Source organism: Echiichthys vipera, assembly GCF_963691815.1.
Source record: "Echiichthys vipera genome assembly, chromosome: 10".
NCBI classification, from domain to species: Eukaryota; Metazoa; Chordata; class Actinopteri; order Perciformes; family Trachinidae; genus Echiichthys; species Echiichthys vipera.
In genome coordinates this window covers 18,365,678-18,388,193 of record NC_139835.1, presented here as the reverse complement: position 1 = coordinate 18,388,193, position 22,516 = coordinate 18,365,678, and the positions used below count along the sequence as shown (strand labels likewise).

Below are 22,516 nucleotides of genomic sequence, written 5' to 3'. Positions count from 1 at the left end.
TAAACAAAAATACATCTTTTTCAGTTTGAAAGAAGTGAGCTCAGCTTACCAGACCTGTGTAGCCACCAGTGCTCATCTTTGTTCACGGCTAATTAGCATAACATCAAAAGACTGAATCTTCCACTGAAAGTTGGAGATAGAGTTGCATTGTGGGTAATGTAGGCATGGGAAAAAAAGAATGGTTCTACTGGATCCATTTTGATCATTTTAGCCATGATAGCTACCACATTTATGAAATATCTCAACACACACATACATACTCCCACCTGACAAACTGCCAGTCAATCACAACTGTCAATCAAGACATTTCACTAAATTTTTACAGTATTAAATAACAAAGTAAAACCAAACCTATCAATACATCACTTCACACTTGAACAAATATCAGCGTGATAAAAACTACCAACATTGACAGAAACCATCTCTGAGTTTTTAGTTTGGCCCATGTCCAGTCTGCTAACAAGGAGGGGGCGGGACATATGACCTACAGTGTACTGCAGCCAGCCACCAGGGGTCCGTTGGGATGTTTTGGCTTCAGGCTGGGTTGTCTAAACGGTAACCCTAGATTTGCGAAAACTGCAACTTGCTTTCCTAACCACTGTTATTAACCATAACCATCCGTTTCAATCCTAACCCTAAACATCTTAAGCTTACAACCTCAACCACTCAAGGTTAATGCCTAACCTTAACCAACTCACGACTTTCACAAATACCGGGTTTACCATTTAGAGATGTCAATCTTTATATAGAGTCCATGGGTGATCCCCTGACATTTCCTCTCAACATGAACTAACATTCCCATCAGCCTCATCTTGGGGTTCTGTGCTAATTAGGAAAATATTAGCATAATACCATCATACCTGCTGAACAACACGCTAGCATTATCAGTGCAACAAGTTAACAAGCTAATCCGTTCATTTAGCTATGCCTGTGTACAGCCTCACGACGTTAGCATGGCTGATTTTAACTTTCCATCATGAGTCTGAAATATTACAAGTGTGGTGTGTAACAATCAATTGAGTATTAGTTAGCAGGATACATCCGGGTACTAGGGACAAGGGCCTTTTGTGTTTAATTAATCATTGACTGATATTACTTCTTTCTGTTGAGTTTGTTTTTCTTATTTGGGTTCAACTTTTTATATCGTAAAGGGGCAAAATGCTCAAATAAAAAGATAATTGAAAAAGATACAAAATTGCTCATTTTTATTTCCATATCTACAATAATAATCACACCATTTGAGCAATATACAAAACTTTTTTTTATTTTATTTTCAGTATTAAGTGCTCCAAAACACACACACTGGGAATCATTTTGACAAAAGATCTTAAAAAATGTCTATGATGGAGAAGAAGCAGGGTTTCTCTGCAGGGTACCTCCTGCTATCGCCTGTAAAATATTACAGTAAATTTCACACAACGTAATTAAACTCAACGGACAAACAGGAAGTTTCGACCCTCCAGCTGCATAATCCGCTACTGTATCAACATCGGCTGAAAAACAAAACAGGTCTTCTCCACTGGAATCTATCCACTGACTCAGCCACAAAACATCTGTAAAACTCTTGAATTTCAACACAGATTTTGTTACATCAGGAGAGTTTCTTCTTGGTTGCAGCTAAAGTCCGTGGTGGTGTGGGCTTTGTACAGACAGGGCAGACCACCTGTATGTTTGAGAGGGGTGGGCTCCAGGCCAGCAGCATCTCAGAGTCTGATCAGGCCTGTGCCGCAATCCTCTCAATGATTCTCCTGTAGTCTTCCAAAACAACTTGATAACTCTTTTCCAGCTCCTCGTGCTGCGTCTGAGTGTCCATCTGATCCATGTGGGACACCAGCTCCTCTGGCCTCAGGCACTTCCTCATCTTTGTCAGCTCCCTCTGATTCTTCTGCACAGTATTAACAGCACAAATACACACAGGCAAGGTGTTAAATAAGTTTGGTCACGTCCTCCAAAAGGCAGATAAACAAGCATAGTCATTCATCAGCATTTAGGTACCAGTTTCTCATAGGGAATATGTTGTATCTGTAAAATTGATGTATATTTCGTACCATGTTCATAGTTCTTACACTGGGAATAATTGTCATTCCCAGATTCTGTATCTGATCTGATCCCTAACTTCTGCTATTGGATCCTATTTGGCTGGACAGTTAACAACCAGCATGTTTGAGTGTTTTGATTATCTAAAAGGACAGATCACCAGTTACAAATGGAACATAAACTCTCAAACATTATACATTTGGGTTGTTTTGTGTTTATCATGGATATGGATACAAGTCTGTCATGTTATATCTAGTTCATTTATGTAATTATTACCAGCCTGTTTCATTTTTACTAAAAAAAAACCACACTGTTTGTTAACAAACAATATATGTATGTATATAGTATAAAACATCCCAATGAGGGATATTTCTGCATGATAAATTAGAGTAAGCTGGTTTGTTACACAGACTTATCTGAGAAGCCCTCATTGGAAACTATTTGGGAAAGGACAAGCGCTTTCAAAACATACCTGATTGGATGAACTATCTGTCTATCAAACTCTTACCAAAGTCAATCAGGAGGAGCAAAAACATCTTTTCGATTGTGAAAAGCCTTCGATTGTGAAAAGCCTTCCTGTATCATTCTCTTCTCAGTGAAGAAAAACTGATGCTATTGCATAATCTAAGCTAACTTCTTGAGCAGCTGCCATTGTTGTTTTGCCTTATGTCATCGTCACCACCCGATCCCCCCTTTTCCCTCAACTGGCGCTGGCTCCTCACAGGACGCTGATTGGCTGGATGACTTCTAATCTAAATACAAATGCATTACTTGGAGCATGACAGGATGGATTTTAGTGTGATGTATGAATGCTTTTCTCTGGTGATTTTGTGTCATAGCCTGAATTTGGTGTCTGTGCAAGGAAATAAATTAAAGAGCTAATAAAAAAAATAAAAAAAAGTTTTTCTTCATATTTTGTTTTATAACCGTTTCTATTTCATGTCAACTTCTGCACTGTTTGTTATGCATCAAATCACCAAGACAAATCTCTTGTATGTGCAAACCTACAGGCAAACTGTCTGTTATTAATGGCTTATTACTGATCTCTAAAGCATTAACTTGTGTATTAACAATGAATGAACCCATTAGTTACAGTTTATATACCCTTTATAAAGTAGCCTTTTTAGACAGCGTTATAAACATCTGTAGTAAAACCAGAATGCTGAAAGGATCTGGACATGGACGGACAAAGTACACATTCACATAGTTGAGTGCAATTTGCTGCTTGAAAAATCCTGCACGCACACGCATGCAGACGTGGTCACTGGGGAATTGGGGGTAAGAGCAGAAATGTATAATCCCCCTCACATTCACAGAGCAGCGGCTTCTGCCATTCAACTAACTACATGCTAAATCTCCTCAGGGAAGGAAAAAACGCTCTGCATCTGGCCACCAGATCTTTCCTTGCCACTCTCCCAAGGAATTCCAACTTCCCGCTTCACCACATAGGTCATTTCCACGTCAGACTCTGCCTTTTTTGAGACATGTGGTTACCCTGCTGACAGCAAATTCTCTAATGGCTGGTATGCAAAGTCTCGGTGAGCGGCTCAAATATAAAATGTCACAAGCAAACAGGACCTAGGGTGTTATATGTTGGTGCAAAAGGGCTGAGTATCGTTTGCAATGTTTCGGTTCCAATACAGATACCTTGAATTCGATACCACAAGAATACTTTTTATCGATACTTTGTGTGAATGGAAAGCTCACAGCCTATTTAGTAAACTTGTGTAAACATTCAGTTTTGATGAAATGACAGTTCATTATGTAGTCAGTCTGTCAATGTGAATGACACAAGGTCTGAGTTAATAACAGAATAAACATGTTGCATTTTATCAATTTGGACTTAACGTAAAAAGTCCAACTGTGTGTGCATTTAGTTAATTTATGAACTAACCTATCCTAATAAGGCCTAAGTGAAATGAGTAAACGTTCTGTGTGTGTGTGTGTTTGTGTGTGTACACACGAGTAGTGTGAGGGACACAGCACAGGCGTTGATCGCTCCGGGTGAAAAAAAGTGAGTGATTGTGCATCTTTTAAACCGCATCCCGTTTTTTAACCAGATAGTTTACTTAGCTACGTGAAGCAAAACAGAGAGCCGCTTGCCCTGCTGCACTGAATCACAAGAATTGTAGAGTGGCCGTCTTGACCACGATCAAGAGATCAGCAGCTCGGTAGAATATAACCACAGTCCTCTACGGTGCTAATTATGGAAAATTCCAAAGGATTTTTTCATCTGTGTGTGACTAGCTATAACCATAAAGCACTTAAATTTGACGCCGTTTTCCCCCAAACTGTTTTTCGATACTGACACAATCCAGTACCCTGCCCTAAGGTGCACACAGATCTACTCAGTATTTCCCGCGGTCAAGTCACGTGAAACAGAATCAGAGAGGCTTATGATGTTCGACAGGCTAACGTCGTTACACTAAATCTCTGAAACTCAAAATAAAAAGTGCCCAGAAGAACACGAGAAAACGACAAAAGCAGTTTCCTAAAATTGCACTGTTTTGAAGTTTGAAAAGCCCTGCAATAGTAGAGCTACAGAACTCTGAATAGAGGCAGCTTTTTTTGACAAAGTGCTTCAAATACACTTTCATGAAAATTATTTCTCCCAAAGAAATGCAAATCCTGACTAATGACATGTGCCTGAATAGAAAAAAAGCTCCAGCAGCAGAACCACACGCCTGGTGCGCCCTATTGTGGCTGGAACAATACAGCACAAGTAATCTATCAATTTTAACAGGACTGAAGATCAAATTTTCTGCTGTTCTAAAAGGTAACATAATAAACAGTAACTTTGCTTCCTACACTGAACAGTTGTAATGGTATGCTAACGAAAAGCTAGGAGACTGCACACTGGATTCTTGTTTGATAGCAGTTAACATTCAGATTTACTTAATAAATCAAGAAATCACTTCGTCAGAAAGTCATTCTGTGTGCCCTTTTTTGACCCTGTCCACACTGACATGTAAACCACTGAAGCTGTGATGATTAAAGCCTCACCCTGTACGGTCCAAATAGCCTCTTCTTCACCTCCAAACGGTACTCTCTTGCTTTGTCTTCATCGCTCATGTCTGTTGCTCTCAGACGCAAGATTTCATACACTCGCCTTGCATGTTTCTGTAGAAGAAAGAACAAGGGGGAAAAGGTCATGAGAAATTGTATTTCATTATTTTCAAATGTGCCAAACACTTTACAGCAAAATGGCTACAGGAAGCGCATTATAAATCAGGCCTCTAGTTATCTGTTCCATCAAGAGCAAAGTTTTCTCAAGAAAAGCCACCACATAGCCCATTTTAGTCTCAGATTTCACGCTTTGATTATCAGTGACATGAACCAACATGGAATCAAACAGAATTTAGGGAAAAGCAGCAAAGTGCGTAGCTAAACATGGACATGCTTAAAGTTTTGCACCATTTGGCGTATTGAAGATAACACTTGGTACTGTAGAAAAGGGATAATACAAGACAGGATAAGTAAATACATGCTCATTTATAAATCGTGACTTTGAAATAACATCTGAAATTCTGTTAAAGCTGGGACACAAAAATGTACTTTGAGTGAAATAAAAACTTTAATTAATCATTATTTCAACAAATGCCAATAAACGGGGATATGGACGTCTAACATTTCAGAGTGTTGAAGCGGTTGCATGTGCAGCACAATCTGGAGTAATGGATTAGTTGGCAGTAAACTATTTTATACTCAAATGTGATGATTTGCTTTTCTCCGTTCTATAAAATCACCATAGAATGAATAGTTTTGGGGTTTTGGACTGTTGTCTGGAGAGAAAAACAAAATATGAAGGCACTAGTTTCTAACATTTTAAAGACAAGTTTATTTATTGAAGACAGAAAAAAATAATCACTGGCTGTAGCCTCATACAGCACCTTGTTAATTTTCAACTTTTCTTGTGCCTCTTTGGCCATGTCAGCCGAGAAGCCGAGGTGCAGCCTGTCCGCAGCGAAGGGCGGCAAGCCTTGACAAAGCTTGACCAGCACGTAGTCTCTCAGCTTCACGTAGTTCTCAGACGGGTCTTCAGCTGATAACAAACACCATCACACAATTTAAATGTTATTTATTTGCCTTTTTGTACAATACAGAGCTTGGTTCAACACTCAATATCAGGGCTTTTAAATGTTTGTCTTGAAGGAGGAGGAAAAAGGATTTTGGATCTACAAAATAGAAAAAGGTAAAAAGTGACGTATTTAAATATTTTCTCGACTTTTTCCCCAAGAAGCTACTTACAAACAACAATGAAGAAATATTACTTGAGGCCAGACGAACTGTAACAGGAGCGTTCTGACTATTCAGCAACTAAGTGTTAAGTTTCTTGAAAAGGATTCCTCTCTCTCAAAAGGACGCCTCTTTACTATTCATCCTCTGTCTCCATGCAAAGAAACTATTTCGATCCAACTAGTTTCAATAGAGCCGCAGCACATTCTGGTGTACATGCCAGCCCTCCAAATTAACTCAACCCCCTGGATCCACCAACCACAGAGGAAACATCATTTAAACTGTTTGTGGGAGACATGAGCATCTCAGATTAAATGTTTATCTGCACCTCCAATGAAAAAAAAACCCAAAAACCTCAGATGCTCACCTGTGATGTCTTGCACTTTGGGCAGGCTGCAGTAAAATCTGTGCACTGCCTCCAGAAGTTGAGCTCCATGACCCTCTCCTTGGAACGGAGGCAGGATCAACATTTGGCTGTTAAGTTAAAGGGCAGACATACACGCAAACACAGAGCCAATGAGGAAACACGCTTGTTCAAAATTAGTCACAAAACAAATTTATGTGACATCTGAGTGGTAATTCGGAGCAGGAACAGATGTTTTTTTTAATTTTATTTCAAAGCAGGAAATAATAGATTGTTATCCTGATCCATTAATGCAACAAATCAAATCACATCAAAAGCTTATCTATAAAGTTGTTTTCAGATACAAATCACCCTGGTTTGGTAATGAAACAAGATCTGGTTAAATGGTTGGCTATATAAGCCAGTAATTTGGGCTCTTTGGGAAGAGGATAAAGAAATGTATAATTTTCCACTCCCTTTTCATACAAAAGAATGGGAAGGCACGTGCTGCCCTAGCAATTACCTTACACGTGGTCGGGTTTTGTCTGGGTACACGTAGTAATTATAAACTGTCATGTAGCCAACAGTTGCGTAGAGAGTCTCCCCATCTTTATTGTACTTTTCAAATCTGCAGATAAAACACAAAAGGCAAACAGGTCAATTACAGGCACACTCCCATGCAGTGTCCATTTTAGCCCCCCCAAAACGTCAGCATGTTAGAGCAGCCAAACCCCGATTGGTACACCTGCTACAACCTGAATACATTATGCACTTAATTGGAGTACTGCAACTTAGAGGAAGAGAAGAGGTTGGAGGAGGGACTGAGCTCCTCAAAATCACTTCAGTCCATTTTCCCCATTGTCAGTATTAATAGTTGCCAGGGTAAAGAAAACACTGGCAGAGGCTCTTTTTACTGTTAAGACATTGTTCAGTGTTTCAAAAGACAACAGTATTCAATTCAGCTCTTGCCCCTGAAAAATCTGAAAAGCGCTTTTGGCACAAAGGAACCTCTTGCCTGATCAACAATTCTCCTACGGGGGAAATATAATCAAACTGGCCTGGTAATTGGTCACAAGCGCCACAAAGGGGGGCTTTGTTTTTCAATGACACAATAAAGGCTTTAGGGTAGGGGTGGGCGTAGAGGATGGTGTGTGTGTGTGTGTGTGTGTGTGTGTGTGTGTGTGTGTGTGTGTGTGTGTGTGTGTGTGTGTGTGTGTGTGGGGGGGGGGTATGATGTCAATTAAGGAGGGCACTCACACAAAAAAGAAGTCCCAATGATCGTCGTCTGCGTCTATGAAACTGGCAGTCTCTATGAACCACATGAGGAAGGTCTGCAGGCGCTCGTGGTACTCTAGGAATCCTGGGCAGGTAATATCGGCCTGGAGAAAATATTGCAAAATCAAATCTCTGACATGAACTACAAAGTAAAGTACGTAGGCACCGTGATGTCGCCCATTGGTTTGTGGACTACCATTCTGAAGCCAGGTGTTTGCCATTTGGCCAACACCATTTGGTTATTTTTGGAGTGACCATATTTGGACAAGAGGGCGGAGCTAGAGGGGACTGCTAGGCAAGTGACATTTCAATCGTGCTGCATTAACGTAAACACTTAAAGAGGGAAATTTTTGCTGGCAGGTGAGCGGGGAGCTGACGGTAATGGCACCATTAATCCGCAGGTGACACTGAGCTAGTTGAAATACGGCAGTTTCTCTTAAGCTACCAGCTAATGCTAGCTCAAGCCAGCTGGCTTGGTTATAAAAGTGCAAGCACTAAGCATCTATCCTGACTCACTGCCTAGCCCCAAAAGCATGCCTGTTTTTTAGTCTATTTGATTCTAAATGGGACCATCATTTACAAAATGAACATCATGCTGTAATGAAGAAGACTTGAAACTATTGATTCAGACGATAAAGTCATTAGTAACTTTGTGCACTTTTATGCACCGGCGGAGATAACAAATGATCGTCATCAGGGAGCGATATAGAGCTTATCAGAGCATTTCCATGACCACATTAGTGAACAAACGTGGCGTCTATAAAGGAATGTGTACTGCTGTGCTTTCTGCAGAGAAGGGGGGGAGAAAAAAGAGGTATACAGACATGTTCAGCTAGAGCTTCATCCAACTGTTCGGCCGTGGTTATTTTGAGCAAAAGTGAATAAACAGGAGGGGTCGGCTTCCTCTAGTCGTTTTATTTTACCGCACCGACTGCAGCTCACGCTTGTGTTGCATTATGATTTTCCCGGGACACCTTTCAGAATGCAAAAAAAGCCTGCAAATGATCTTATGTAGCTCGAAGCGCCTGCGTTCGTGTACATGTGTGGACCATGTTTCAACCCTTGGCGTTAAATTTCGTCACTGCCATTAAATCGTTAGAGTAACAGCAACATAAAAAGTTACAACTGATATTAAACCCCTTGGTGAGGGTTTAAGTGATGTTTGTACCTTGTGAATCTGGTACGTGAGCTCTCCCGCCTCCTCGCTGTGGACTGTGTACGTGTGAAGCAGGCTGCCGAAGGGCTTGAAATTGGCCTCCTTCTCCAGCAGTGAGATGAAGTCGTCAGTGTTGCAGGTGAACCCAGCTGGAACGATTTCCCGGATCTTCCCCTCGATATCATCTGGCTGGATAACAAAACGTGCGTGGATTTAGTCATGCAACAAACAGATCAGGAACATAAAAGGACAAAACTAGAATAAGTTTGTAGACTTACTTCCATAAATATGATCAGTGAGTTGTTTTATTAAGAACACAAATTGTAAAGACATCATTTGTTTTGTACGGATTGTGTGTTTATAGAAAAGATTGTTTTTTAAAAGTAGGCGTGAAAAAGTGCAAAAATAAAATCCTATAAAATAAAACTGGAAGCATACATCTTTTGTGCCAATGAAAAGAAAACCATTAGGCAATTAAAACTGTCAGCTGAGTAGAGACCACAGCAGCAGCAGAAGCAGCACCCCCACCCCGGTGAAAAGACCACTTAAATCAGTACATTTACTACTTATGTTAAACCATGAATATGTGATGAACTTGCCACAATAAAACGCATTTCTGCTTCTCACTGGGAAATAAAGTCTTATGAATTGATCTCAACTTAACAAACCTTTGGGGCATCCATAATAGAGGCCTCTCCTCTAATCCTGCCAAGTGAACCCAATCAAATGAATTGGCCCCTGCGTTTTTTCAAAGAGTCTTAGAGACAAAGGGGCCCTACCCCTGGACTTTTTACTCAGTGCAACCTGCGTTTTTTTCAGCTGTAATGTTTGCATTGTATCCATTTCCACAAGGATTGACATGAGAACACTTTGCTAAGCAGCCCTTTCACACCATTTACATGTGTGATGGGCATTATTTCAGCACAGAGACCCTTGCTGCTCAGCATTGAAAACTGGGAAATGAAGAAGGTCTGAGCAAAATGCACTACAAAAGGCTAATACAACATACTGCTAATTCTCCCCCCTCCTTTCAGACATCAGCTAATATCTAACTGGAAGTAATGCACCTGCAGCTGAATGCCTCTTAACTATTGTAATTGTTCAGCCACATTTCTAAGGAACAAGGACCATACTTAAAAGGCCATGGACAAACAAGTCCCTTTGTCCAGAGCACTCTCCTACATACTAGACACTAAATTGCACAGCCTTCCAGAATAGATGCCTTAGTTTGGCATGAATATAACTTAACAAAGTACCTTTGGAACATTTTGTTAATGTCTTTGATTTCTAACAAAAAGCACAAAGGGAGTACAAACTATCTAATTTGTTGTGATGGTGTTATTCCATCTCTTTAATCTAGTCCAAAGACCGTACCACCTTCAAAATCTCCAGCCATTTTTTTCTGTTTAGAATTATTTAATATTTCTTATCCAGGTAAAGCATATCACAATGCATCAACGTTGATTATGGTTGTAATAGAAACAATGACATACACAAGCATTTAGCAGTTTCTAGCCGATGTGCACAAAAGGTGCAACGCTAGAAATCAGCGTTTTTGCATTAGAGGTCCAGCACTGCTGTGTTTTTGGATGATTTAAAGGAGAGAAGGTGATGTGATGATGAGAGTCTTGTATCAACGTGGCAGCTGCATAAACTCCATCTCTGCCTCCCCTCGTCTCTCGCTCTCTTCTCTCACCAGCTGCACCGCACCCCGACCGTCCACATGCACTCAGAGACAAACACTCTTCAGATGCAGCCTGAACTCTGCTGCTCCCCTCACTCGCTACCTCTACACCAGCTGCACTCAAACCCTTAACAAGGTGAACACTCAGGGGTCAACGCTGAACACTAAAGTAGTGGTGCACACAGACAGTTAGCCAGCCATCACATTTCAGTTTGAATATCAGCTTCAAACTATGTTCCCAAAAAGTCTAATGGCTCTCTTCAGGTTTAAAAACAGTCAATTGGTTGCGATGGCTTTTTTTTTTTTTTTTTGGTGGAGATGAAAGTAATGGCGAATGCTTATCAGAAGGAACTGTCGCTGTCCCATGGAGTTATTTATAATTTGAGTGCATCCACAGAAACACCAAATCCTGAGTGAGTTTATAAGTTGCTCCCACTACCACCAGTCCAAGGCCACATTGTCCAGTGGGGGAACCCCTGCTGTTTCCAGACAGGACAGATGTCCCAGAGTTGAATCATCTGACCTCAATAGGGGCCCTGGCTAATTCTTGTATTCGTTTTGCGTGTTTGCTGCATTGACAGCTTCAGGAAACATTCAAAGCTGCCAGCGGCCTTTTGTGATGTCTCCTAGAAGGAGCTCCCGGGACATTAAAGAATTTCAGTTTACTGTCCGTTTTTGTCCAAATACTGGCTGTTGATATGGAAATTCTTATGTCTGGCAATTTAAAAAAAAAAAAAAGGCAGAAAGTTTTACATACCAAGCAGTGCACCTCTCAGAATTGAAGCTAATTGTCAGGTCATTAGTAGAGCAATAAAGTTAATGAATGCATTCACCATTACATAAAAAGGATTGTTTTACATAAACCTACTGAAAAGCAGTTTACAGATATTCACCCTCAACGATTTTGATTGTTGATGACTTGAGCAACAATTCACTCCATGAAATATACGAGTAAGATATCCAACCGTGTCACATTACTCCTCCTGCTGATTCAATCACACAAACCTCTAAAAATCAATGCCCCCGCGTTAGACCCCACGTACAAAACCTTTTTAAAACCCTTCTCTTCCGACAGGGAGGAGTAGGATTAGTGTACTGGCACGGGGGGCCATGGTGGGCTGAAAGTCTAACAAAACAGGCGATCTCTTACAGGAATAATGTCTCCTCCCAGAGAGGTTCTGAGTAACTTCAGCACGTGAAGAAACAACATTATGGTACCAAAAGACCACCTTGTGTCCATCTACTCCCCGTAAAGAATAACTGATAGTACAGTCCTTCTGTCATACAATTATGGAGGCAATCACTCAGTAAAACTGTGCCGTATTTGTCTGTCAAAGTAAGAGTTTGATTTACTAAACTTCAAATTATTAAGGACTTCTATTGTTGTTCTTTAATGTGCTGTTGAGTTTTTTCAAAACATTGTGACAAATACATTTTTTTATTTTGTGCCATTTCCACAGTTGCTGTCGCCTGCTGTTACGTTTTCCAAAAAACACAAACGATGTAACACCAGGTATCAAACTAACATTTTCAGGAATACACCCAAAACACACCAAATATTGTTTTTTTCTTCTTCAGTTAACCAACATGCCACAATCATTTTCTATTCCATTTTCTTTTTTTTACTCATTCAAAATACTGACTCAAAGTGGTCATCAGGAGAAGAAAGTAAAAGCAAAACAAAACTTTATATCATTTTATTTTTTGTCCATTCTTATCAATATTAATGTATAAATACAATAAATGTGGATATTACCAACATTCATTATAATGCAAAACATCCACAAACTGCAGTGTCATATGATCATAAAGTTGAGTACAGTTTGTGTGTTTCTGCTGAGGTGTTTGTCAGGTATTATAGCATTCAGTATGCTGGCCTGGTCTTCGGTGCTCACTTGAATCAGATTACAACTATGTCATATTTTTCCCATTGGTTTTGGATCATTTATTTCTCTGTACTCACGTCCAACACTTCCCTGACTGTTAATTACCTTCATCACAGATTGGTTAAATATGGGCATACTTGTTGCAAGCCTTCTTGTATCCAGCAGAAACAGGGCATCATTAACATCCCACTGGATTGATGTTATTAGCCACCATGTGACTGGAAGTCCAACATTCACCTGCCTCGAAGCTTTGGTTTGTTCAACTACTACGTAAAATATGCCGGTGACGGATGCTTGACTTTGATCATCAGTCAGTTGGTGGAAGACTGAGTTGGGACATGCTTCATGTTTCAACAACACTTCAAAATCCACCCTAAGATCAGGCAATTGTGTCTCATAATAGCCTCATTTCAGCAGGAGGCAAGGCGTTTGCATTACACCTTTATTCTTGTGCATGTCTTAAGGCATATTTTGTTTAGGGCTGCCCCCTGAAAGTCAAAGATTCAAATCATCAGTCAGCAGGTCAGTATCAGACTGTATAAAGTATGCAGCTATTTCTGGGGGACATTTCAGTCCCCGGAAGTAGCGTAGGGGACTCGTTTTCCTGCTGCTCTCCACCGTGTACAGGCAGCTGCAGACCCTGACCCAGGGTGAGTCTGGGTGAGATTGAGGCAGCTGCCCGGAGAGAGAGAGAGAGAGAGAGAGAGAGAGAGAGAGAGAGAGAGAGAGAGAGAGAGAGAGAGAGAGAGAGAGAGAGAGAGAGAGAGAGAGAGAGAGAGAGAGAGAGAGAGAGAGAGAGAGAGAGAGAGAGAGAGAGAGAGAGAGAGAGAGAGAGAGAGAGAGAGAGAGAGAGAGAGAGAGAGAGAGAGAGAGAGAGAGAGAGAGAGAGAGAGAGAGAGAGAGAGAGAGAGAGAGAGAGAGAGAGAGAGAGAGCTCCCTCTTGACGCTCTGAGATAACGTTGTCTTCTGCTTCGAAGCGGCAACTTTTCAGCTCACAGCAAGTCAATACGATAAAGTCTTTTGTTTGATGTTGAGTGTCGTCAAAAAGAATCTGCTGCACATTTTCATTTTTTCGTTAGCGCCGTTATTAGCTCAGAGGGCTTGTTTGTCATATTACATGAGTGCCGCTGTCAGCCTGAACGTCCCGCCGAAACTCCGTTCAAAACCCTGGCAGTTCAATAAAGTGTTGCCTGACAGTCGACTCGTATTGAACAGCCAAGTTTCACTTGACTGACACAATTTTGAGTTGGGCGCTGCCCTAATTTTGTTTATACTGGTAGACAATCAGCACCACATGGTTACTCATCATCCTTACAACAACAACCCAAGAAAATGACTGAGATAAGTACAGTAAGCAGTGATCCTACCACAGCACTAATAGTCACATTTAAGGGTGCTAAAACTTCCACATTAAAAAGAGATTTAACAAATGCATGTCCTACCTCCACACAGTCAAATGTCTCAGTGACTTTGGAGGAATATTTCACTTTGAAGAGGGTGCTCAGGTTTCCAGCAGTGTAGAAGAGCTGTATCTGAAGACCTTTGTATCCAAAAGCCACCTCGCTGCAGACAAAATGATTGGAATAATTCAAAAAAATATGTAACCTTGATAAGATTTTTAACTCAGACAGTGACGTGCAGAAACGAAAACATAAACAGCTGTTAATGTAATGCTCAGTCTTGGATAAATTCATATATCAGGGTGACAATAACAAACATCTGAGTATTCCTATTTAATGAAATTTATTAAATACACACCTGGAGTGAATAATAAAAGCTTACTGTACGTCTGGCCACTTATTTCAGCATGTTGCATTGTTTCTTTCACCACCACATCACCGGCAGTTTATGGCAAAATAGATTTCATCATTATGCAACTGTGTGATTGAGCTTTACAAGCAATTAAGCTTGCTGAAATAATTAATGCCCCAATTACTGAGTTCCCTTTGAGCTGATTGCAGCAAGTGCAAAAATAACCAATCCTAGTTTCAACTAATTTAGAAATGCAATTTCGAGCATAACGACACGCTAAGCCTACACACAGACACAGGTGTCACTGCCAATAATGTTGTAAGTACCAAGGTGTCTTTGTGCATCACAATAGGGTTATAATGTGACTCTTTACAGTTGTGAGACTAAAATAACAAGACAGACCTTTGTTCATGTTTTAACCAGTTACTAAACTTACCTGCATTCCCTACTAAACTAGCTTAAACCTCAGAGAAAGTGGTTTGTATCTGTAAGGTTACTGAATCAAATTTCTGGCTTCATCAAGCCACATGTTTATTGATTTATGATAGCACGCGAGGGTCAGACTATCGCGTCGCATCGACACCGTCTGTCCACACTTGTTGTAAAAGTTGTAAAATATGCGCCTAAAAAACAGATAAATGTCCCTTGCAACCGGGGAATCTTAATGTTTTTAAGAAACGAGTGCCGTCACTTCACAGAGACCACCTTTCTGCCCAAAACTTCAACACACACAGTCACACACGGTGTGCACATGAGATGGGAACACAATGAACTATTTCAACAACATAAACAGTCTGCTGAGAGTGAAACGGTGAGGAGAGCAGCCACAACGTAGCCAGCAGAGACGACAGGCAGCTTTAGGTAGCTGTTTGTTAAGTGCCCATTGGCACAAGTTGGCAAATTGCACAAACTGATTCAAATCTGTTAAAAAAAGTTCTTTGGCCGTGCTTTGTTATAAATTTTCTCTTTTAGGGATATACTTTTACATAGGGGAATACTTTGGTTGCACTGTTCAGTAACATAATAATAGCAATAAATAAATAAAAATGTAAAAAACTTTGATAAAATTGTGATCATGATTTTGCTGTAAAAAAATCATGATATATTTTTGCGATATCGCGCACCCCTAGACTGAATTACTGTGACACTAACATCATCAATCACTCCCGAAAGACAACTGGCGGGTGATTTACATTGAGGATATATGTAAAATTGACAAACTGATTATAACTGTTGTAATATTTAGCCGTAAGAGTAACATTTAACGCCATAAATACACACAGTGTAACTCAAGCTTTGTCTTCTTTAGTTTGTAGCCAAACACATAAATTAGATATCCAACCTACCATTAGTGAATATGTTATACATACATATATAGATGACTGAAATGAGTATATCCAGTTGCCCTGTTTGTTCAGCGCTGTTGAATTGTATGTAGGGGACACAGCGGTTTTTTACCCGGAATTTATTATCAACAAACATTGAGGTTGGGTCTATTTAAAATTCAAAAATGTACCTGTAACAACCATGTCTATATGATAAAGTATGGAAGGGTAATTATGAGAAAAATACTCACTCGTCTCCATAAACTTGGTGGCTGTACTCAGGGTGGAATGAAGTGCCATCATCCTCAACATCCTCCGGAAAGCGAACTGAGAGGAGAAGACACGGTTCAACCAATTTAAGTAAGAAACTAAAAGCTATTTCAGCAAAACATTGTCACTGCACGCACGCACGCACGCACGCACACAAACAATCATATTAATTGACAAAACCTAAAGGCCAAAATAAACATACCCAGCTTCAGGCATATAGCTTCATTGGTGTCGCACTTGTACTCAGCCAGTTTCTTCTCCATGGTATTTACTGCTGAGGAAACACACATAATATTGAAATTGTATTGTAGAGTTTTATGTAGATTTTAACATTAGCTGTTAATAAAGAACCATTATCCACTCCTCTATTTCATTTTGAGAGTATAATTTTTGAATCAGTTTCTTGTAACAGTGGTTCACCTTTCTTCAAAAGCTTAAAAGGCTCCACTTAAATGTCAGCAGCAGTTCGAGACACCAACATGTGTAGTTTAGCTGGATACTATTCAGAAAAATGAGATCGGAAAATACAACTGCATTTAGATTCGGATATAAATCAAAACACAATGATGAATACACAGTGTGCCCTAAATACCTCTGGTATAGGAAAGTATTTATGCCACTGTGTAGATTCAGTCTTATTTTAACAGCACTGAAAATGGTTTTGCTGGAGATACTCTAATTGAGATACTCTTATGCTTTATGTTATGAACATGGTTTGATTTATTTAATTGTATTATTGCATAATCAATATGCCCGGCCCACAAGGGCTTACAAGAGATCATTATCAACACAAAAAAAGACCAGAAACCAAAAGTAGACGCTTGACAATACTAATACTAAATGAACAAATACGTCCATCATCAAAAACATGCAGGAGCAAACATAAGCAGCCCATCACGACCAACACATACTTGTGGACTCTATAATCCCAACATGTAGATACATCAGATCAATCAGTGTACTACATAGAGTAACAGAGATAGTGCTGAGTGGCATACACCTGTAGATCCTGTGTCTGACAACTTTAGCTGCTGTACAATGATGAGCTACCTATAATCCATTAAAATAGGATAAAATAAGATATAACTTTATTAATCCCAAAGGACATTCTTGTTGCAGATTGCTCCAAAATTGCAGTAACAATTACAACAACAATATAAAATAACAAGAGAGCATCAAATAGGTGAAATATAAAAATCAAAATAAAGTGTCTAAGGAGTGCAAATGACATAACATGATGATATATTGCCCATGATAATTAGCATGACGGTACATGTTATTATGAAAAGTGAGAAGAAGTGTCTTAAGTATTTAGTTGTTTTTTTTTTCATTTTATTTGTTAAATATCTTATTCACAAGCAAAAATGTTCAGTCGCCACACCAACCTTTTCTCATCTATTAATTGAATTCGATTCACTTTATAAATCCCTAGCCTAGATTAGAACATTTTTTACAACTATGACTAGATATATCCCCAGGCATTTAATGAAATGTATGATCACTGAGATTATAATAAATGTATTTTTATTTTACAAGTTCCTTGCTGTATTCCTTTTCTCTTATTTTCTTTATTTTTTGAATGTGAAAAAGCCCTCATATGTTGTGTTATATGTTAGTGTTTGACACTTTCTATATAAATTGATTATTTAAATAAATTAAAGAATTGACATGACACAGCCAAAGGTATTGCAATTAATATTGAACATGCTGATGACAGGTAATACTGAACATATTATTGGTATTGTTTTTCTCAGCACGATTGTCATCTTTCCTTCTTGCAGACAATTTAAATTAAAAGGGTACGATTTAGTTTCGTCATATACTGCGGGAAATGCATTAAAGCGAAGGTAGGTACGCCAGCACTCACCCATTAGCGTAAACACACAAACACACTGAAGCTGTTGTGCTATGACAGCCTGGTAGCATGCTGCTAACGTTAGCAGGCAGGCCCCCACTGCTACTCTGCATTGTAACGTTAGCTTAGCCCGTTACGTTTTGAACGGATCACAAGCCAGTTTACAACTCCAGCGAATTCAAACTGGGGCCAACGTATTGAGACGGAGAAAGCAGTATTAAAGCATGAAAGCGTTCAAACACTTACCCGCCATTTCTACACACTGTGTTGTCCCGAAAGACCCGCGGAATCAGGACGACTTCCGGGTCCTTGTGTTTCCGTGGAAACAGGATGTAGTTTTTTTTCCACAGCGCCGGTACAAAATGACTGTTTCTTTAAATATTTACATTAACACGTATTAACTCTATGATGTGAATAAAACATGGACTTTGAAAAAATAATTACCGAAGACATAAAAAAGAAATAATAATACATTTTTAAAAACCGCAGGGATGACGTATCGTCAAAAAGAAGATGATTTTCTTTTATTTATTTTTTATTTTTTACGGGAAATGCGAGCATTTCAATTTAGCTTTTCTTATTATTAAAGGTCTACAAATGTACATTCACTTGTCAAATTGTCACTAGAAACATCAGGATTCACAAACAAAAAAGTACAGGCTAGAATAATACAAACTTATAAAATAAGATAACAATCAATGGGATTTTTCCACTGGATTTAGGATTATTGCAGAAAATAAACTCTGTGGCAAACAGAAGTTTATAATACTTAGAAGTGTTGTTCAGCGAGATAGTCCTTTATCACTTTTTACACTTTTATGAAGTAAAAAGCTTAGACTCTAATGAACTACATCACCCACCAGCTTCCAACAGATTGCGCTGGTAATGGTAAACAACATTTGTAGTTTAATTTAATTTAACCACTTGATAGCTACCGTTTATGGCAAGTCGATTTAACATTTAATAGCTTGACCAGATATTTATTGCAGATATCCGTAATTCTGTTCTTCCGAATAAAAAAGAACATTTCAGATATCTACAGCGTCATTCTTCATAGGATGAATGGCGTCCCTTTTACTATTCTTGTGTATTGGACTTTCAATTTCAGATATCCACAGTTGCATATTTAATACCTGTAATGTAATTCTAGGAAAAACTCAAACTTCAAATATTTACAATCCAACTGTTACAGTCATACTGTTAATTTTCAATGCAAAAATGCTCACTCATTTCCAAAAAGTGAAGAATAAAAGCAGAAGCGTATAGATGTGTTGGGCGTTGTTGTCTTAAATTAGAGCATTGTGCATGTCTACACAAGCTAGTTTGTCTGGGCGCTGCAGAGCTTTGAGATGTTTGAGACTGAGACCTGATGCAGCTGGCCTGTTCCCAGGACAGAAAGTCCCAGAGCCTAAGGGAGGTAGGGGACTACTTCTGGATTGAATGTGGTCAATTTGATAATTTAGAGTTAGGAATTATTGGATTATGCAACATTAAATAGTCACTTTTTTTGTTTTAAAGCCTGAAATTACAATACATAAAACATTTTTTTTTCAGCGTGATTTACACATTTTGCCATCCAACAAATTCTAAATTTCTGAAAATTAATAAAAAATGAAAAACTAGAATAGTAGTGTTGGCAAAGTGATGAGTCCCTTTAGAATAACCATTATAAACATTCTCAGGTTTAACCAACCACCTTCCAAATTAAACACCAAGTTAATTGGCCTCCACCTTTAATTTTACTTCAGAATAAAATCAGCTGTTCCTTGAAGATTCCACTCCTAGTAGTGCATGGAAACACAAATAATAATTCACCATGGTTGGAAAGATGCTTTCAAAAGAGCTAAAGTTGTGGATAGGCACAAGTTAAGAGAAGGATATAAAAAGATTTCAAAGGCTTTAACTATACCTCTGAGGACCATTCAGAGTATTGTCCAGAAGTGAAGGCATATAGCACCACCCAGACCTCACCTAGATCGGGCCGCCCCTCCAAACTGGATGACCGAGCCAGGAAAAGATTGATCAGGGAAGCTACCAAGAGGCCCATGGTGACCTTGAAGGAGTAACAAGTCTTAATGGGAAAGGTTGGTCGATCTATGTATGTGACAACAATTTCACAAGTTCTACATGTTTGGCAGGGTGGCAAGAAAGAAGCCTCTTCTGAAAAAACGTATTGAAGATTCTGATGCCATGAGGCAAAAGGTTATATGGTCAGATGAGACCAAAATTGAACTTTTTGGGCTGAACTCCAAATGCTATGTTTGGCAGAAACCAAACACAGCACACCACCCAAACCACACCATACCTACAGTGAAGCATGGTGGTGGCAGCATTAGGATGTGGGCTTGTTTCTCTTCTGCAGGGACTGGGCAGTTGGTCAGGATTGAAGGGAAAATGGATGATGCCAAGTAAACCCAAGTTCTTGAGGAAAACCTGCAGCCCTCTGTTAGACACTTGAAAATGGGCAGGTGGTTCACCTTCCAGCATGACAACCAATTCAATTCAATTCAATTCAATTTTATTTATAGTGCCAAATCATGACAAAAGTTATCTCAGGACACTTTACAGACTAGGTATAGACCGCACTCTATGACTTATTTATGATTTACATAGACCCAACAATTCCCCCGTAGAGTACGGTGGCAACGAAAACTTTCCCTATAACAGTCAGGAACATCAGACACACCACACCACAGGCAGGAACGTCAGACACACCACCATGAAAACAACGCAGTGGCTAAAGAACAGGAAGGTGAATGTCCTAGAGTGGCCCAGTCAGAGCCCTGACCTAAATCCTACAGAACATCTATGGAGGGACTTGAAGAGTGCAGTCCATCGCCGCTCACCACAGAATCTGACTGAACTCCAACAGTTCTACGAGAAAGAATGGGGAAATATTTCCCTGTCTAGGTGCACAAAGCTGGTAGAGACATATCCAGATAGACTGATTGCTGTTATTCATCAACTCTGTTATTCTAGTTTTTTTTTAAATTTTTTTTATTACATTTCAGAAATAAAAAAAAAAGAATTTCACTTCAATGTTGGAAAGCAAAATGCGTAAATCACATTGTAAATCATTATGTATTATCATTTTTAGGCTGTAAAACAAAACACAAAACCTGACTATTTCAAAAGGGTGTCATGACTTTCAATACAATCCCACCTAATTTGGAGAAGCTAGTGAGAATAAAGAAACTGTTCATTCAGAAAGTGGTTAGGTCAGAGTACAGTGACAGCTCTATAAAACAAACAGAAATTGAGTCTCTGGGGAAAAGTGCAATTTTGAACATCCCTCTGAGCCCGGGTAATGCTGTGTTATCATCCCGGCCTCAGCTATTCTGTCCTCCAGGTGCACCAATGAATGACCTACCCAGTCATGTTTAAGCCACTGTAATTTCACCTCTACTACACTGTCAGCACTAGATTATCCCTTTCCTGAACAATACCATACCTTTTACAATCCTTAGGCAACAAATTGTGTCTGCATGGAGGCAATACATGCTGCTTGATCTCTGAACTTCAAACTACAGTTGTTTGGACGTTTTATTCTCTGCGAATGCAGGGAATGAGGAAATGCCACAATGGAAGGGAACACAATAAACAGTTTTGGTACAGTCAATCCCCTGGTCGACATTTTTTGGTCACTACACATTAACCCTATAATAGTAATTTAATTGTTTTTTATCATGGATGAGTAATTTTTATTAAATGTAACCTTTCATTTTCATATTTGTGATAACTGTGAAATTTCCAGGAAGGTCAAAGACACTCAGGAGTGGCACCGTTGGAAAGCCCGTACATGAAAACATATTCAAAGGATCAACTTCCATCTCGCCACGACCTTCGGTTACCGAGGTACGGCAGAAAAGGCCTAACCGGAAACTCCAATGATGCATTGCGGAATATATTTTATCACTTAAATGGCATTTTTCTCACCAATAACGCATCATAAACACCAAGTATGATATATCACTGTGTTGGTCTTAATATCAGCTATCAGAACCATATAAATTATTATTTAAAAAGTCCCACTGCAATAGATAAGTCTTGTTGACGGTAGTACATCAGATTACAAGAACATATAGATCATGTGTCTTTGAAGCACTAACAGACGCTCCTGTGTTAAATAACAGTGGTGCACTGGCTGTGATGGAGATACTCATCTGAAGCACCATTACATTGCTAAAAACAGGAGTGTGTTAGGTAGTATTCATACTACTGAGGAATTAAACATGTCAAACTTTAAATAAAAGCACTATATCCACTTATTAACAGCAATTTCCTTCCTATGAAACAATGTAATTGTCTTTACTTAATTAATGTAGATGATAAATAACTTATAAGCTCAACAGAGTAAACGCTTAAATAAAAGTACATTACACTTGATATTGTGTAGTGACTTCGCAATTGTGTACTTGATATTCAGCAGTAAAACTGACTTGACAAACTGAGTGCAAATCGTTACAAGGATTTTATTGAGTAAATCCTACACGTTATTTTTTTTCAGTGTAAATGTATATTTATGGTTATAGTGTCCAACAAGTCTGTGAGAAGGTATTTATCACACACACTTGCTGCTAGAGCGGAAACAGTTAATTTTCTCTCTGATATCAGTCCATCAGTCAATAATTTGTCTTGTAAAATCAAATACAATCCAAGTAAAATCTCATAACATAATATTGTAAACAGAATATCTT

At 39.2% G+C, this 22,516-nt stretch overlaps 1 protein-coding gene across 3 annotated transcripts; it reads right to left on the bottom strand.

The window, feature by feature from the left end:
• Positions 1–1,243: 1,243 nt before the first annotated feature.
• Positions 1,244–18,099, bottom strand: hat1 (histone acetyltransferase 1). Of its 3 annotated transcripts, none has more exons than XM_083922040.1 (11): positions 18,066–18,099; positions 16,167–16,238; positions 15,946–16,021; positions 14,060–14,180; positions 9,060–9,236; positions 7,874–7,995; positions 7,140–7,244; positions 6,641–6,747; positions 5,928–6,079; positions 5,041–5,157; positions 1,244–1,885 (listed from the first exon to the last, which is right to left on the bottom strand). In XM_083922040.1, exons 1-11 carry the CDS (start codon positions 18,070–18,072, stop codon positions 1,715–1,717), a joined length of 1,227 nt encoding a protein of 408 aa, XP_083778166.1. In that variant the 5' UTR covers positions 18,073–18,099; the 3' UTR covers positions 1,244–1,714. The 3 variants fall into 3 exon arrangements, with proteins under 3 accessions (XP_083778166.1, XP_083778167.1, XP_083778168.1); XM_083922041.1 differs by having other exon boundaries at positions 16,167–16,235; positions 18,066–18,092; XM_083922042.1 differs by lacking the exon at positions 18,066–18,099 and adding an exon at positions 16,385–16,405 and having other exon boundaries at positions 16,167–16,235.
• Positions 18,100–22,516: the final 4,417 nt, after the last annotated feature.

Coding starts and splice junctions, on each gene's coding strand:
- hat1 (XM_083922040.1), bottom strand. Junction 7,245..7,873: donor CATTGGGACTTCTTTTTTGT/GTGAGTGCCCTC, acceptor TTTTATCTGCAG/ATTTGAAAAGTACAATAAAG. Junction 6,080..6,640: donor CAAAGTGCAAGACATCACAG/GTGAGCATCTGA, acceptor GTTTGTTATCAG/CTGAAGACCCGTCTGAGAAC.